Here is an 18,102-nt window from a genome sequence, read left to right on the forward strand (position 1 = left end):
TCTCTAAAGACAACATACAAATGTTCAGTAAGCACATGAAAAGATGCTCAATATCACTAGTCATTAGGGAAATGTCAATCAAAACCAGTGATCACAAGCAGTAACCTCTTTGACATCAGCCATAGCAACTTCTTTCTAGATATGTCTCCTGAGGCAAGGGAAACAAAAGCAAAAATAAACTATTGGGATTTCATCAAAATAAAAAGCTTCTGCACCATGAAGGAAATGATCAACAAAATTTAAAGGCAACCTACAGAATGGGAGAAGATATTTGCAAATGACATATCTGATAAAGAATTAGTATCAAAGTCTATAAAGAACTTATCAAATTTAACACCCCAAAAAAGGAATAGTCTAAAAATGGGCATAAGACATGAATAGACATTTTTCCAAAGAAAACATATGATGGCCAACAGACACAAGAAAAGATGCTCAACATCACTATCATCAGGGAAATGCAAATCAAAACTACAATGAGATATCACCTCACTCTTGTCAGAATGGCTAAAATCAACAACACAAGAAACAAGAGGTTTTGGTGAGGATGTGGAGAAAGGGGAACCCTATAGTACTGTTGGTGGGAATGCAAACTGGTGCAGCTCTGGAAAACAGTATGAAAGTTCCTCAAAAAGTTAAAAATAGAATTATCCTATGATCCAGCAATTGCACTCTAGGTATTTACCCAAAGAATACAAAAATAATAATTCAAAGGGATACATGCACCCCAGTGTTTATAGCAGCATTATCTACAATGGCCAAATTATGGAAACACTACCAGTGTCCATCGACTAATGAGTGGATAAAGAAGTGATATATATATAATGGAGTATTACTCAACCATAGAAAAGAATGAAATCTTGCCATTTGCAATGACATGGATAGAACTAGAGTGTATTATGCTAAGTGAAATAAGCCATATGGAGAAAGACAAATACTGGATGATCTCACTCATATGTGGAATTTAAAAAACAAGACAAAAGAGAGAATGGCAAACCAAAAAACAAATTCTTAACTATAGAAAACAAACTGATAGTTAGTGGAGGGGAGGTGGGGGGGTGGGGGTTAAATAGGTGATGGAGATTAAGGAGGGCACTTGTGAGGAGTATGGGGTACTGTATGGAAGTAATGAATCACTATTGTATACCTGAAACTAACATAACACTGTATGTTAAATGGAATTTAAATAAAAACTTTTAAAAAAGATGTACGTTAAAGAAAAAGACAAAACCACATCAGGATCATTCTTCAGTTTAACGAAAAGAAAATAAAACCACAGTGAGATACTGCTTTACATCCAGTAAGATGGCTATTAAAAAACAAACAAAACAAAAGCAAAAAAGCAAAAGAAACAGAAAACAAGTGCTGACTGGGATGTGGAAAACCTGGAGCCTTCATTCATCGCTGGTGGCAATGTAACAATTGTACACTATGAAAAACAGGTGGTTCCTCAAAAAGTTAAATATAAAACTTCCATGTGATCCAGCAATTTTGCTTCTGGGTATATTAAAGCCAAGGACTCGAATACTTATAAACCTATGTTCATAGCAGCATTATTCAAAACAGCCAAAAAGTAGAAACAATCCAAATGTCTATCAACAGACCAACAAAATGTGGTATGTATATACACAGTGGAATGTTATTCAGCTTTATAAAGGAATGAAATTCTGACACATGCTATAACATCGATGAAGCTTGAAAACAGTATCAAAGTGAAATAAACCAGACCCAAAAAGACAAAAATTACATGTTTCTACTTGTGAGATATCTAGGATAGGCAGATTCATAGAGACTGGAAATAGAACAATGGGTACCAGGGGCTGGGGGGCGGGGGCAGAGGAGGGAATGGGCAGTTGTTTAATCAGTACAAAGTTTATGTTGGAGACGATGCAAAGTTCTGGAAGTGGATAATCATAATTGTTACACAACATCGTGAATGTATTAATGCCACTGAATTGTAGATCAAAAAATGGTTAAAATGGTAAGTTTTATGTTATGTATATTTTACCACAATTAAAATAAAAGTTAATGAATTGATTACGATGAAAAGATACCACAAAGCTGAAATGTACAAATTTAGGGAAGAGATACTCAGTCCATAGAGAATGTGAAATGGAAACTGGCAGAATCATGAAGGGAAGAAAAGGAAAAGACAAAACCATTTCAGAAATGAAGACTAAATTATCAAGAGCACAAAGGAGAACAGCTATTAACAGCCCAGTAAGGGACGTAGAAGACATAAATGAGAAAAGTAGACATAATGAAACATTAAGAAAAGAATGACAAGGGTTTAAGAGATATCTACAGAAATCAGTTTAATGAGCTCCAATATATGTGTTATTGGAGTCTCCAAAGAAGAAAACCAAATAATGGAGTAGTACTTTTGAAGATGTAATTCACAAAAACTTTGTTTCAACAGAAGGCCTGAATCTACAAACTGAAAAGACACACCTTAGACTCAGAACAGTCCACATGAAGATCTATTCTAGGGAAATTATTAGACTAACAATAAAGAAGAGTCCTTTGGGCAGCCAGGCAAAAGTCATGTCATAATAAGGAAAGAAAACGAGTAGCCTCAAACTTACAGATTGCAGTATTTAATGTCGGAAGACAACAGAGTAAGACTTAAAAGATATTTAAAGAAACACTGTATGAGCCAAATTTAATAACCAGTCCAGCTGTCCTTCATCTATAAAAGCTATAGTTTAAATATACACAAGGCTAAGAAAATATTGTATACTTGAACCTTCCTTGAGAAAAATACCAGAGAACAAACTTTAACCAATTCATAAATGGCTGCAGAGGCTTTGAAGTGATAAAGAAAATTTTTAAAATTTAAAAACTTAAAAAATTTAAAATTTAAAACAATTTAAAAATTAATCATTTAAAAAATGAACCATGTTATGTGAGGAAGGAATGAAGAACCTGCTATAATTACACTCAAACAGGAAGATTTGGGGTTGAAACACTTCCAGATTTTAAAAGAGCAGCCATGTGGTTCAGAGGACAAAACCAGAAAGTGAAGGGTAGTTATCTGAAAACAGATTTTAAGACATATGAAGAAGAAATGATAATCACTTCTAAAGATAGAATAGATTTTCTCAGGAGGTGGTGAAGATCGTAGTAATCAAAGGTAGGCAAAAACAATGTAATGCTATTTGTCATCCTTTCTACTCATGGTAAATTTTTTGAAAAGAAAAAAATTGGTAAAAAGCAGTGGATGTAAATGGATTAAAATTTCTGGAGGACAATTTGGCAACACCTAAGAAAAACTGGGGCTTCTTCCCAGGCTGTCCTCTTTTAGTCTGGTCTCCAAACACAGGGGAGGGGTAATTAACAGTGAGCAAGACTACCATCTTATACAAATGGGACCTCTAGATATTCATAATATACTGTTATTTGGGGGTGGGGAGACTACCATAAAACTAATGTCAAGTCTAATCTGTTTTTATAAGTTTTTATAAGTTTATAGGCTCATAGAAAAACTATAGGACGTAAGCAAACATAGTACATGTTTATTTCTGTGTTATGGAATCTTATTATTTTCTCCTTTTTATTTCCTAAATTTTATACACTAGACATGTATTACTATTATTGCAAGAAAAATGAAAGGTTATTATAAAAAGTTAAATTTTCTATATAAAATGAAGTCAAGACCTACTGCTGACTTCCAGTGGTAGAGTACAGGGTTCTACAAATCCTCTCCTAAACAAAACAATACAAACCTGGACAAAATTGTCAAAACAATCATTTCAGGGATCTAGAAACTGACCAAAGGCAAAAAAACACATTAAGAGATACTTATTCGTGAAAAGATGATGAAGTTTAGTGATAAGTAATCGGAGTTTGTGGCACACTTGCCTGGGTCTACTTCCAACCCCTCCTACCCCCTTGGTGGGGTTGGCACACAACAGTAATGAAACCAGTAGCTTTGGTTCTGGCTGAATTGATCTGAAAGACAGGACAAAACCCCCACTCCTGTGGGTCATGTATCTGAGAAAGGACTTGTATCCATACTATGTAAAAAGAACTCAACACAATAAGAACCAACAACCCAATAAAAAAAAAATGGGCAAAAGACATGGACAGACATATAACCAAAGGAGATATACAAATGGGTAATAGGTCTATGAAAAATGCCTAACATCATCAGTCATTAAGTAACAGCACTACAAATTCACTAGAATGGCTATAATAAAAGAGTAAGAATACCATATGTTGACAAGGATGTGGAGAAATTGGGATTCTCATATTGATAATGGGCGTGTAAAATGATGCAATCATTTTGGAAAATATTTGGCAGTTTCTTAAAACATTAAACATAAATTTAGCATATGATCCAGCAATTCCACTCGTAGGTACCTATCCAAATGCAGCATTATTCTTAATAGTAGGAAATAGCCTAAGTGTGACATATCAAATAAAGGGCTAGTATCCAAGATCTATAAAGAACTTACCAAACTCAACACCCAAAGTCAAGAAATGGGCAGAAGACATGAACAGACATTTCTCCAAAGACATACAAATGGCTAACAGACACATTAAAAAATGGTCCATATCACTTGGCATCAGGGAAATACAAATCAAAACCACAATGAGATACCACTTCACACCAGTCAGAACGGCCAAAATTAACAAGACAGGAAACAACAAGTGTTGGTGAGGATGTGGAGAAAGGGGAATCTTCTTACACTATTAGTGGGAATGCAAGCTGGTGCAGCCACTCTGGAAAACAGCATGGAGATTCCTCAAAAAGTTAAAAATAGAGCTACCCTATGACCCAGTAATTGTACTACTGGGTATTTACCCCAAAGATACAAATGTAGTGATCTGAAGGGGCACCTGCACCCCAATGTTCATAGCAGCAATATCCATCCACAATAACCAAACTGTGGAAAGAGCCCAGATGTCCATCGACAGATGAATGGATAAAGAAGATGTGGTATATATACACAATGGAATATTACTCAGCCATCAGAAAGGATGCTTACCATTTACATCAAAGTGGATGGAATTGGAGGGTATTATGCCAAGCAAAATAAGTCAATCAAAGACAATTATCCTACAGTTTCACTCATATGTGGAATATAAGAAACAGTACAGAGGATCATAGGGAAAGGGAAGGAAAACTGAATGGGAAGTCATTGGAGAAGGAGAAAAACCATGAGACTCTTAACTACAGGAAACGAACTGAGGGTTGCTGGAGGGGAGGTGGGTGAGGGGATGGGGTAATTGGGTGACAGGCATTAAGGAGGGCACATTATATGATGAGCACTGGGTTTTCTTTTCTTTTCTTTATTTTATTTGACATAGAGAGACATAGTGAGAGAAGGAACACAAGCAGGGGGAGTGGGAGAGGGAGAAGCAGGCTTCCCGCTGAGCAGGGAGCCCGATGAGGGGCTCGATCCCAGGACCCTGGGATCAATCATGACCTGAGCCGAAGGCAGACGTTTAACGACTGAGCCACCCAGGTGCCCCAGCACTGGGTGTTACATGCAACTGATAAATTATTGAACACTACACCTGAAGCTAATGATGTAACTAATTACATGTTGGCTAACTGACTTTAAATTAAAAAAAAAAGAAAAAAAAGGGAAATAGCCCAAATGTCTATCAACTAACAAATGAGTAAACAAAATGTGATATATAATAGAATACAGCAATAAAAGCAATCATGGCAATTAAAAAGGAATGAAATACTGATGCATGCTACAACATGGATGAGCCTCAAGAATGAGCTAAGTGAAATAAGCCAGTCACAGAACATATATTGTATGATTCCACTGATATCAGATGGCCAGGAAAGGTAAATGTACAGAAATATTCAGTTAACTTTCAGAAAATAGTAAATTAGTGATTGTCTGAGGTTTGGGGGATGGGACAGATTGTAGGAATGAAACTAATCATAAATGGGCACATGGGATCTTATTGAGGTGACAGAATGTTCTAAAACTAGTTGTGCACAATCATCCAATTCTCCACATAAGGAAGCCCTAATTGAAGGAAGTACAGGCGTAAAGAGATCTATGTGTGCTAAATTTCCAACAGTCTAACAAACTGACTAAGAGCTACCAATTTTGGGAAGTACACACCAATTCAGAGAATCCTAGAACACTGCAAGGACATCTCATCTTTAATTCCATGACTTGCCTATGACAAGTCCACCCACCATTACTTATCTGCCTCTTTCTTAATTGTCGTGATGGAGTGCCAACCACCTTATGAGACAACCAGCTCAATTTTTAGATACTAGAATCTTTAGACACTTCTTTCTTCTTGATAAGACTGTTGCATTACATTATACCCAGCTCTAAGTTTGCCTTAGGAGAACTGCAGGGAAAAACTATACCCTTTTATATATTAGACAATTTCAAGTAATTTATACATTTCAAAATGTATTTGTAAAAGTATTATAGACATTCAAATACAATATTCAGTGCCTTATTATTATAAACTAATCATTATTTCTTCTAGACAGTGTTACCAGTCCATTCTTTGAGTATTCTTTATTTTTAGAAATTTAATATATGCATTTCATCAAAACTCAAACATGAGAGTTTAAACTGAAAAGTCTCCCTATCCCAGCTCCAATTACTGTGTTTCCTTGCAGAAATTTTCTATGGATAACTAAGCATATCTATACATGCATAATATTTTTAAAAAGGCAAATATAACTATACCATTGTGTATTTATGCACTTTTTTTTTTGCTACTTGATCAATTTTGGAGGTCCTTCCATATTGGCAGACATAGCTGTTTAATATTACATTGTATAGAGCTACAATTGATTTAACCAATCTTATTTACTGATGTTTAAGTTATTTACAGTTCTTGCTATTACAAGTATTTCAGCAATGAACATTCTTGCCAGCATTTTTACATAATTGTACAAGTACCTGCAAGATAAATTGCTAGAGGTGAGATTGCTAGATCAACAGGTATACAAATTATACGTTCTGACACATACTGCTACATTGCCCTGCAAAGATGCTCCGCTGGTTTACAGCTTGATCAACAGCATGTGAGGGTACCTGCTTCCGATTCTTCTGACATCCCTGGATAATACAAAAATTTTAAAGTTTGCCCATATTTAACTATGAATGAGACTGAGCAATTTTCTTATGTTTATTAGTACTTGTATTATTTGTGAACCTCATTGTTCATAAGCTTTGGTTCATTTTCTAATGGCTAGTTTTCTTTTTCTTACTGATTTGTATGAATTTTTTTATATTAAAAAGTAATTTTTTGTCATGTGTGTTGTAAATATCCTTACTAGTTTTCTTTTGGAATTTTGTCTATGCAATTTGGGATTGTGCAGACATTTTAGCTTTTTGTCTGAAAAATTCACCAATCTTTTTCTTTAGGGTTTCTCACTTGGTTCTTTACAAAGACATTCCTTGATCCCAAATTATTGTTTTATGGTTTCACTTTGGTATTTATATTCTTGTTCCATCTATAGTTTTTTTTTTTTTTAAAGATTTTATTTAGTTATTTGAGAGAGAGAGAGAGAGAGACAGCGAGAGAGGGAACACAAGCAGGGGGAGTGGGAGAGGGAGAAGCAGGCTTCCCACTGAGCAGGGAGCCGGATGCGGGGCTCGATCCCAGGACCCTGAGATCATGACCTGAGCCGAAGGCAGTCGCTTAACCAACTCAGCCACCCAGGTGCCCTCCTTTGCACTTTTCATCACTGTCACTAAGCTTACAGTCTTCTGCAGGGGGACATTAAACAAATACACACAACCAACTGTGCTTCAGAGAAACTGATCCTGAAATAAGCAACCTAGATACTAGGGACTTTACCCATACTCATACTAACCTTGACCGTGTTTTCTTTGATTTTTGAACTCTGTATTGCAGAAATGAAAATTCTTCTTGTAATACACTCAGATTTGCATAGGAAAATTTACATGCCTTTGTTTGCTTATTACTAATCTTGTCTTCCTGTAATACCTCATTGGTTTATTGTAGAAAAAAGCAAAACTAAAAGTTTAATCCTGTTTAAAATTTGGTCTAAATCCAATAATATCAACAGTCCCTTCAGATCACAGAATTCCTTTCATTTTAAAGAAGTAATATCCATCCGTAATGACAGTATTACAGAAACCACCTTAAGACATAAAATAGGCTGCCACATAACAAAGGTAATGTTTTTATGAAGTTTTCAATGTATTTTTACATTATTGTTTTATTTGATTCTCACAACAATCCAATTTAGGCTATTATCCTTCTTTAATAGGTAAGGAAAGAGAGAGGTTAAGAATCTTGCCCAGGGTCACATAACAAGTGGTTGAGCCAAGATTCAAAGCCATGTGTCCTGCCTTCAAATCCTGCTTCATTCCAGTTCATGACAAGCTTCCTAAAACCACTGCACAGCAAGCCACTACATGATGAAGTGTATCAGTTAAGATGGTTTGACTGCAAGTAATTGAAATTCTAGTTCAAACTGGCTAAAATAATAAGGACATTTATTATCCCATCATACTAATACAAAGGAGTTCAGGGGAAGGAAAGATTCTGAGCTGGTAGATTCAGTGGCTGATGAATGTCACCACCCTTCTGCCATTCACTGATGTATTAAGTTATCCTAAGGCTACCTTCCCTCTTGATCTATAGATTAGATATCTGTCAGCAGCACCTGGGGTGTATAATTCCTTGTTTACATTCAGTAGGGGAATTAGAGACAGACTGCTTTATCCCAATCATGGAGCATACATCTTTCTCTCTGATTTAAGCAATTTAAGTTACGGGCTAGAGATAGTGTTTATAAATATTCCATGAGATAATTTTCTACATTTCCAAACCACCTTTGTTTACATGGGCATACATGACTAGTTCAAAGCAGTGAACTTTGAGGAGAGAAATGAATCATTTCCCGAATGAGGCAGATAAAAGCATGCGTGCCTCCTCCATCTCCTTTCTCCCCTGATATAAACTAGGGGATATGTGGTCACATGCTGAAATAGCAAATATCTCACAGAATGGAGGCAGCCCGGATATTAGAGTCACCAAACGGAGGAGAGATTCTGTCAATCTGCATCAGACTTTGAGTAATCTACAAATTAATCTGTTTCCCTGAGCTACTGAGATATCTTTCAGGATTTTCCTGTCGGGACACTCGGTGTTAATTACCCTGATTAAAGGAGATTACATGCCCACCTGAGGGAAAGATATGCCCTGACCAGCCTACACATCATTTGAGATGGAAAGATGTGCTGAGTTACTTGCATTGACTGCATGTAGCTTTATAGTAAGAGAATTCATGTGCTGTTGAGTTAGAGACTCAGAAGTACAAAATACAATTATACCTCTCATTCCCATAAATGGAAAATTGTGCCGTTATCACAAAAAGCACCATCAAAGACAGAATGCCTTTGCAGACACGCCTTTAGCTTTTGGAAAGTCTTCAAAAGACCCATTTAAAAATAAAATATGCTTGGGGCACCTGGGTGGCGCAGTTGGTTAAGCATCTGCCTTTGGCTCAGGTTATGATCCCAGGATCCAGGGATCGAGCCCCAGTTGGGCTCCCTGCTCAGTGGGAGCTTGAGTCAACTCATCAAAGTGACATTTAAAACCTCCTTGTGCTCGTGTGCTCTCTCTGTGTCAAATAAATAAAATCATTTATTATTATTATTTTTTAAAGACTTTATTTATTTGACAGAGAGAGACACAGTGAGAGAGGGAACACAAGCAGGGGGAGTGGGAGAGGGAGAAGCAGGCTTCCCGCCGAGCAGGGAGCCCAATGCGGGGCTCGATCCCAGAACCCTGGGATCATGACCTGAGCCGAAGGCAGACACTTAACGACTGAGCCACCCAGGGGCCCCTAAAATCTTTAAAAAAAATAAAATATACTTAGGTCATGCATAGCACAGAAAAGAGAGGTGAAACTGCAACACCTAACATTTATTGAACAACTACTGTCTAGCCCTGAACAATAGGTAAGAGACACAAATAAGATAATGACACCTTGCGTCTAAACTTTACTGTCTGCTAGTGAGACATCAATACATGTCAAGGAAGCTGAACAAATGGCAAAAGCTCTTTAAAATAAATCATCAAGAAAGCATACTGCTTAATAATACATAACCAAGATTTAAGCTCAGGTCTGCCTGGCTCCAAACAAGGCCCATATTCTTTCTAAAACTCCAAACAAAACAAAGAGAAGAAAACACAGGAGGTGGGGGAAAAAAAAAAAAATGAAGAAACTCACCATGGCATGTGGGATGAATTTGGTACCAAACATCAAACTAGAAACAACAAAGATAACCGTGACAGGTTTGGAACTTGAACTTAAATAATACAACAAACAAATATTAGGCAAGAAAATTCAGTTTGGCTAAATAGAGAACAAAGAGAAACTAACCATGAGGAGAAGTATAACTAAGTATTAACAATACACAAAGAGATAGTGTGGTAAACATAGTCGACATAGATAACTAAATAGAGATGGAAGAACCAAGTTAGGCACCCAACAATTATGAGACACCAAATATTCAAGTCTTAAATGAGTCACCCATCGATTATACCCACGCTGGCCCCATGTGTTGTCTGCCTGAGATATGCAGATAAAAATCCAAAGCTGTTCAGGAGTATATTAGCAAGTTACAACTACACCTAGGCACACTTGCCTCTGATGATAAAGCTGTGTTGGCTCCAGACACGTTCCATCTGCTGAGGCCCCTTGCTCCCATTCAACACTGGTCCTCGTAAAACCTACCGTGATCAGGAAAGGTTGATGTGGTAGAGAAGATGAAAGACAGGATAGATGAATATTGTGTAACACAGGACTCAGAATGTGGGCCTTTCATCCCACTGAAACCCTTTCTACATAGGCAAGCCTACCAGATCTTTCCCTCCTTGCTTTGTGCTGTGTTTTAAATTGATTCAATAAATCTGTGACCAGAATATCTTAATATGGTTTGTGAGCCTTTCTGTACCGAGACTACAGCTCCTGCCTGCATGATAGGATACGTAAGTAGCTGAGGATACCAGGTGTCAAGGCTACAGGAGTAGAGGGGCTCAAGTTATGGACAAAGGCTACAAGGCTCAGGATATCCTTGGAATTGTTCCCAGCACCAGCAAAAGTTGGGGCTGTCAGGAGGAGTGGACTGCAGGGCCCTGATGATACCAATAGAACTTGTCCACCAATTCACCAAAGATTTGATACCTGAACTCACCACAGACAGAATGTCCAGAGTGTAAGAATCAACAAACATGTATTCTAGGCCCCTCTTTCTTCAGCCATTAAAATATGCCAGCTTCCACTCTCGACCCACCTGCCTCGAAATACCCAGGTGCCACGATGGACAGAACAGCGGGAGGTACAAGAGGTCTGAAAGACTCAAGATTCCCGAGAGAGCTTGAGTCATTTCACTAAAGTGACATCTAAAACTAGAAGAGACTGATACAATATTAACTGGCAGGCATGGATCTCATTTGCCTGGGTGTGGTTTATTGAGGAAAAATAGATGTCAATAGTGAAGAAGCTACAACTTCTTTGTAAATATGAGTAGTAATATAAATAAAATGTTGAGTCCACTATGGTTTTACTAGCAGCACTAGTAATATGGAAGAGATAGAAGGAATGAGAAAAAAAAAGGTGGTTAGTCAATGGACATTGAAATGGATTTGTCTTTGGAATAGTCTGTCCCACGTCAATATACATACACATGCACGTGCACACACACACCCAAATATCTGATTACTCTATTGTTTTGTCTAAAGAACTATCTTCTGTGGTATGTGTACACACACACACACACACACACAGAGGAATATTACTCAGCCATCAGAAAAATGAAATCTTGCCATTTGCAATGATGTGGATAGAACTTGAGGGTATTATGCTAAGTGAAATAAGTCAAGCAGAGAAAGACAATTATCATATGATTTCACTCATGTGGAATATAAGAAACAGCACAGAGGATCATAGAGGGAGGGAAAAATAAAATAAGATGAAATCCGAGAGGGAGACAAACCATAAGAGACTATTAACTATAGGAAACAAACTGAGGGTTGCTGGAGGGGAGGTGAGTGGGGGGATGGGGTAACTGGGTGACGGGCATTAAGGAGGGCACGTGATGTAATGAGCACTGGGTGTTACATGCAACTGACGCATCACTGAACTCTACCTCTGAAACTAATACTACACTATATGTTAATTGAATTTATATAAAATAAATTAAAAAAAAAAGAACAACTATCTTCAGTAGCAGGATACCTGAGCAGTTGCTAACATATGTCTAGGTAAAGAAGTCCCAAACTAAAAACAAGTATGCCAGCCCCTATGCTTATATTTATGTGTGATTAGCTCTCACTTTTCTGCCACAAACATTCAAAAAAGTATTTTGTTCTCCAATAGCTATGTTTTTCCAGAAATACTATGCTAAAACTCCTAAAAACATAAACATTTCCTCCTAACTGGGATAAAGCACAAAGGCTAACCTGAAGTTCAAGAATAGGAATGACCGAGAACTGCTTCTCTACTACAGTGAATAATCTTTTAAACGGTATGATTTTTACATCAACCTTACAGGAAATTTTGTATATACTTTGGATTAAACTAAGGAAAAATACAGTTTCCTACGTGGGTCAGTCTACGTTTCAGTCAAGGTAGAGATTAATGCATGCAGGCCAAGGGCAAGGAGTAAGGATCTAATCAGAGATGACTGCAAATCTCATAACATTTAGGTCGATCTGCTGCCTCACATGCTACACATTTCCAGTCCTGAAGTATTTTATAAAGCTGGAAAGATAACCAGCTGGATACCTGGATGCTACAAGCCTCAGGACTAAAAGGACAAGAGACACCGGGACAGGCACACAGGATACCGAAAAGTTCCAAGCACAGAAATGAGGGAGTTTTACTAAGAAAATTCAATCCATGGAGCTGATATACCATCTGGCGACCATTTGAAGCATATGGGTAAAAAATTGTCCAGATATTTCTATATATGTTAAGATGTCATCAAAACCTACAACAAATTGCAGCCATTTCTGAAACTTAAAAAAAAGGGGGGGGGGCAGGGAACATGACCCAATGTGCTGATACAAAAGTGAGTTCAGTTGGTAATAAAGAATAAGATATTTCCACTTAGATCATTTAGAGATAAATAAAATGCTCCCTTGGAATAGAATGCGAGCTTGAAATATAAGTATGCTAAATATGTATGCATTTTCTATATATTGAAATAAAAATTTAAATCACAGCATTCTGTGATTTGTATAATTGATAATACCTGGGTTATTGCAAAAGGTTATATATAAGCACCAACAGAACTGCTTTTGAAATCCATTAATTCAGTCCTAGAAATATACACCATTTCCCGTGGATTTTACACCAGTGTTATTTACTGATGCTACTGTATTATAACAACCAGAAATCTCTACAGTCCATTAAGGATTCACAAACATTTATCGAACAAGCTCTTCCCCGTCACTTTCAGCAACCATGCTGAAACAGAAATTCTAGCATTACTAACTGAAAACAAAAATGTGAATAGAAAAAGGTCATACACACTCAGAAGTAACAAATTAATGGTTATCTTAATTCTTTCTCAATCTAGACACTAGATTTTTCCACAACTGCAATTAAGCATTTGTATTTAACTCATTCAGAACAAAGTCTGAAAGGCTTGAGAGTGCTCTACTTTAAATCAAGTTGACGGAACCGAATAAACTGCCGCAGGCAGGCATCTCCCTTCATCTTTTTTTGGAAAGGCAAGTAGACAAAAATGCTGAAAGCTGCCCAAAACATTGCTTAATGTCCATTTGAATAGATAGGAATTTAAGTAATGAACCTTCCCCCACCTCCCAGAAAGTAAAGACAAAAAAATAGCATAAACATCTCATCGGGACCAGGAGGGCACAGGCCTCTCCTCAGCCCCGCGGAGTCCACAGGAGACAGGGGCGGCCTGTACTCACACAGATGGCCAGAGCGCCTGCCCCCATTCTCGCAGGAAGTGCCTGGTAGAAGTGATGAAGACCAGATGAAAACATCAAAATGACAGCGAAATACTGAAATTCCATTCAGTAGATAGGCTCTCATGTGAAAAACAGCTCCTGATCCAGAGGCCTCACGGCAAGCGAAGCGCAGCTCCTAACATTTTCGGAAGTGTGGCTTTGCTTCTCATTCGGCTGAACCCACATGGCTGGCAGGACTGCCTGGAGTTGAAATCTGATCCAGAGCGTCTAGTATTGGCAAGTAGAGGATGTCATGTGACAGGGGCCTTAAGCTGCTGACATCTTTTTCTTAAACCTGACTTGCCAGATACCACAAACAGGCTTTCTCTGTTCAGAAAACGCCCATCATCTGGTGGCATTCTTTAATAGGACTTAGTGCAAAACGTGAAAATGCAAACTTGCTTCCTCGTTGCTACGCCTAAGAAAACCTCACATATTCACATTCAGGTTGCAAACTGCAGGCACATTCCTCACTTTTCTGAGGCACTTTTCACTTCCAGTGCCCCTTAGAAACCAGTGAAATTCTATCAAAATGTTCTTCCCTCCACTTTGATTCTATCAGTATTGTTCTAAATGAAAATACTCTTATGTAGCTGTTAACCACTTCTAATTACTTTTGAATTATCTTATTCACATATAATGGTGAGAAACATAAAACAACATGTTTCTAGACTTCCACAATTCAACATGTGTGATTTATAGTCTGGAAAATTAGCCTCTAGTTGACCTTTCAATAATGTCCTACTTCATATGCTGTGTCATTAGAAAATGTGACAGACTTCACAATTTCCAAATATTTGAACTGATAGCTAAAATACCCATTTTATATAAGCCAGAAGGAAACTGTTTTATTTTTTTATTATCACCTTTTTTGGGTCAAATCTTTTCTAGTGGCACATTTAAGAGAATGCTGGGGGGCACCTGGGTGGCTCAGTCGTTCAGCGTCTGCCTTCAGCTCAGGTCATGATCCCAGGGTCCTGGGATCGAGCCCCGCATCGGGCTCCCTGCTCCACGGGAAGCCTGCTTCTCCCTCTCCCACTCCCCCTGCTTGTGTTCCCTCTCTCGCTGTGTCTCTCTCTATCAAATAATAAACTCTTAAAAAAAAAATGCTGGCTAATACTGCATGAGGAGTTTCACTTTTCCCAGTTTTAAAGACTTAAATTGTCCTCCATAACAAAACATAATAAAGTTCTATCTTAAGGGGATGGGGGTGGGAAGACAAGGGAAAGCCCAAATCAGCTCTCCATTTAATATTTCCCTTCAAATCTAGTATACTTTTATATTTCTAGTCAACTAACAGTATCCACAGCAAAGCCAGGATAGAAAATTGTGATAAACCAGCCATAGGACATGACAAAGTACATTTTGTTTCTATGCATGCATACAGATCATTGTAAAGACTACCTCCACAAGGCAGAATAACACAATCCCATACAATAGAATGGGAGTGGGGGAATGGACATAATTTCTCCATTGAAAAATAAAACTTTTTTCTACCTCCACCTAATCTAGGTTTTATCACTTCTGTTTTCCATTCACCCATTAGAAAACTAGGCTAACTGTTAAAGCAAATTATAAAACTTTTTCTATTAAAAATGTGTCTTCTTTTTGTGATTATATAAGTGTTGCCTGTCTTTGGTGAAAAATGAAAGCCTGAAGATCAGGTCGCCTATAGGCTCATCACCCAACATTACCCAATCAACATTTATTACCATACAAAATACAATGATAAGAAAGACCTAGTACCTTCTCTCATGGATCATCCAATGGAAGGAGGGAGGAATGAAAATAAGTAAATAAAGCTTTTTGATTAGTAATTGCAGAGGCGCTAATAAAGAAGCAGAGATGAGGTAGTGAAAGAATAACAGAACACCTAGAAACATTTAGCATATTTTCATTCTTTCATGTTTTTAAAAAACATGATTTAAATCTAGTTTGATAGTTTTATGTTGTTTTTCACTTAACACTGTATCACACAAACATAGTATCACAAGTTTACTCCCATACCGTTAACAGTGCAAACAATTTTCATCATTTACAATACTACATTCTGTATAAAAGTTGGAGTCATTCTCCCATTTTAGACATTTACATGGTCTCTGATTTTATGTGTGTATGTAAGTAATGCTCTATCTTCATTATGATTATTTTCTAGTCAAGACTCCAGAAAGTGAAGTTTCTAGATCACAGAGAATATTAACATGTGCTAAGGCTCTTGACATATATTGACTCTGGCAGTTTACATTCTACAATTCATGCTACCGAAGTTTGAATATTTTTAAAAATATTTCCTAATAAATGAAAAGGATTTCTCATTCTAAAACTTATTTCTTTTTATTATTAAAGATATGAAAATTCCTCATTATTCATTTGTATTTTCTCTTCTGTGTGTTGCTTTGTCCATTTATCAAATGGAAGCTTACCAAGTCTTTTTTTTTTTTTTTAAGATTTTATTTATTTATTTGGCAGAGAGAGACACAGCGAGAGAGGGAACACAAGCAGGGGGAGTGGGAGAGGGAGAAGCAGGCTTCCCGCGGAGCAGGGAGCCCGATGCGGGGCTTGATCCCAGGACCCTGGGATCATGAGCCGAGCCGAAGGCAAATGCTTAACCGACTGAGCCACCAAGTCTCTTTTATAAGCTCATTTTAAGGATTAAATGATACAATCTATAAAAAGCACTTAGTGTAGTACCTGGAAAATGGTAATAAAAGTAACAATTTTGGATGCTTATCATATGGTTGGATTATAGATCTATTTGGAAATTTTTTTGAAATATAATGAAAAATGAGGATCTAAATTGATTCAATTTTTATTTTGCATTTAACTACTGTGGCCCACACTGTTAACTCTCTCCAGTATGCAGTCTCTCTTTCTGATACTATTCGAGCTTCTTCTCCCTCTTAGTTGGGGCTGAGCCCATAGTTGTGCACCCAGAGACTACATTTCTCAACCTTTCATACCAGTAGATAGGGCCGTATGACGATGTACTCATTAACAGAGTGTGAGTGGATAGGATATGTATGACTTCTGTGTCACATGCTTCACAGGAAATCTCTTACTACACATTTACTCTCCTTCCTTTCATCACAGGCTGGAATGCGGGTGCACCTCACTTCCACCATGGAGAGGGGAGAATCCCAGGGGAGGAAAGAGTGAGTAGATGGAAGGAACCTAGACCTCTGAATGACCTTGTGGAATATGGCTACATTAACAAGCCTATATCAATTAAACTCTTACATGAGAAAGAAATAAAACTCTCAAATATGCTACTGTATTTGAAAGTACTGTGTGTGTATAAAATAAGTTATCTTTAATATACTAACCAAATGACTCTGTCCCATTTATTGGGCAAGTTTTTCATTTCCCATATGATACTATCCATACTACATATTAAATTCAGATATACATACACACACATGCACAACCAGAGTCTTTTTCAGGCTAATATATTCTGTCTAGGTTTTTCTTTCTTTCCTACTGTCTAGTTTTATTCCACTTCCATAATATTTGAATAGCTATATCTTTATAATTTACTTAAATAGCTGATAAAGATAGCCTTCTCTCATTATTTTTTTTTAAAGATTTTATTTATTTATTTGACACAGAGAGAGTGAGAGAGGGAGACAGAGAGAGACAGAGAGCACGTGCACAAGCAGGGGGAACAGCAGAGGCAGAGGGAGAAGCAGGCCTCCCGCGGAGCAGGACCCTGGGATTATGACCCAAGCCGAAGGCAGATGCTTAATGACTGAGCCACCCAGATGCCCTCTCATTATCTTTTTCAAAATTTTTCTGCTCCTTTCCAATTTTTCATGATGGATTTCAAAAACATTCAGTAATGTTAGAACACATTGGAGTATCAAAATATTATATCTCCTGTTATTTTTTTTTCTAACACATTTAAACATCTTCTTTCTATTTTAGATAATACTACATAAGGATGACAAAAAATCTAATCCTAATTTTTACAAGTACTTACACACTATTATAAGGTGAAATTAGTACCGTGGCAAATGTTTATCCTTATTCTTGGTAAGGACTACATTTCACTGCAAAAACAAACAAAAACAAAAAACCCTAAATATGCCATTTAACAAAAGGTACTAAAACACATTCTTCACATCAAACAATGTTTCTCCATGGACTGTA

General features: G+C 37.3%; 1 protein-coding gene across 7 annotated transcripts in view; it reads right to left on the reverse strand.

The window, feature by feature from the left end:
- The window catches only part of FAM13A (family with sequence similarity 13 member A), a 351,485-nt gene extending 337,333 nt beyond the window's left edge, over positions 1–14,152 (reverse strand). For 3 of the 7 annotated variants that reach the window (XM_064584795.1, XM_054508809.2, XM_064584794.1), the window contains exon 1: positions 13,918–14,152. In XM_064584795.1, coding sequence (XP_064440865.1) covers positions 13,918–14,022 — 105 coding nt within the window. In that variant the 5' untranslated portion in view covers positions 14,023–14,152. The remainder of the gene's footprint in view (positions 1–13,917) is intronic. The other 4 variants (XM_045880762.3, XM_045880760.3, XM_054508810.2 and 1 more) reach the window with 2 other exon arrangements.
- Between the last annotated feature and the right edge of the window lie 3,950 nt (positions 14,153–18,102).

Source organism: Mirounga angustirostris, unplaced genomic scaffold (genome assembly GCF_029215605.1).
Source record: "Mirounga angustirostris isolate CCGP_5_RB_7025 unplaced genomic scaffold, mMirAng1.0.hap1 SCAF_2, whole genome shotgun sequence".
NCBI classification, from domain to species: Eukaryota; Metazoa; Chordata; class Mammalia; order Carnivora; family Phocidae; genus Mirounga; species Mirounga angustirostris.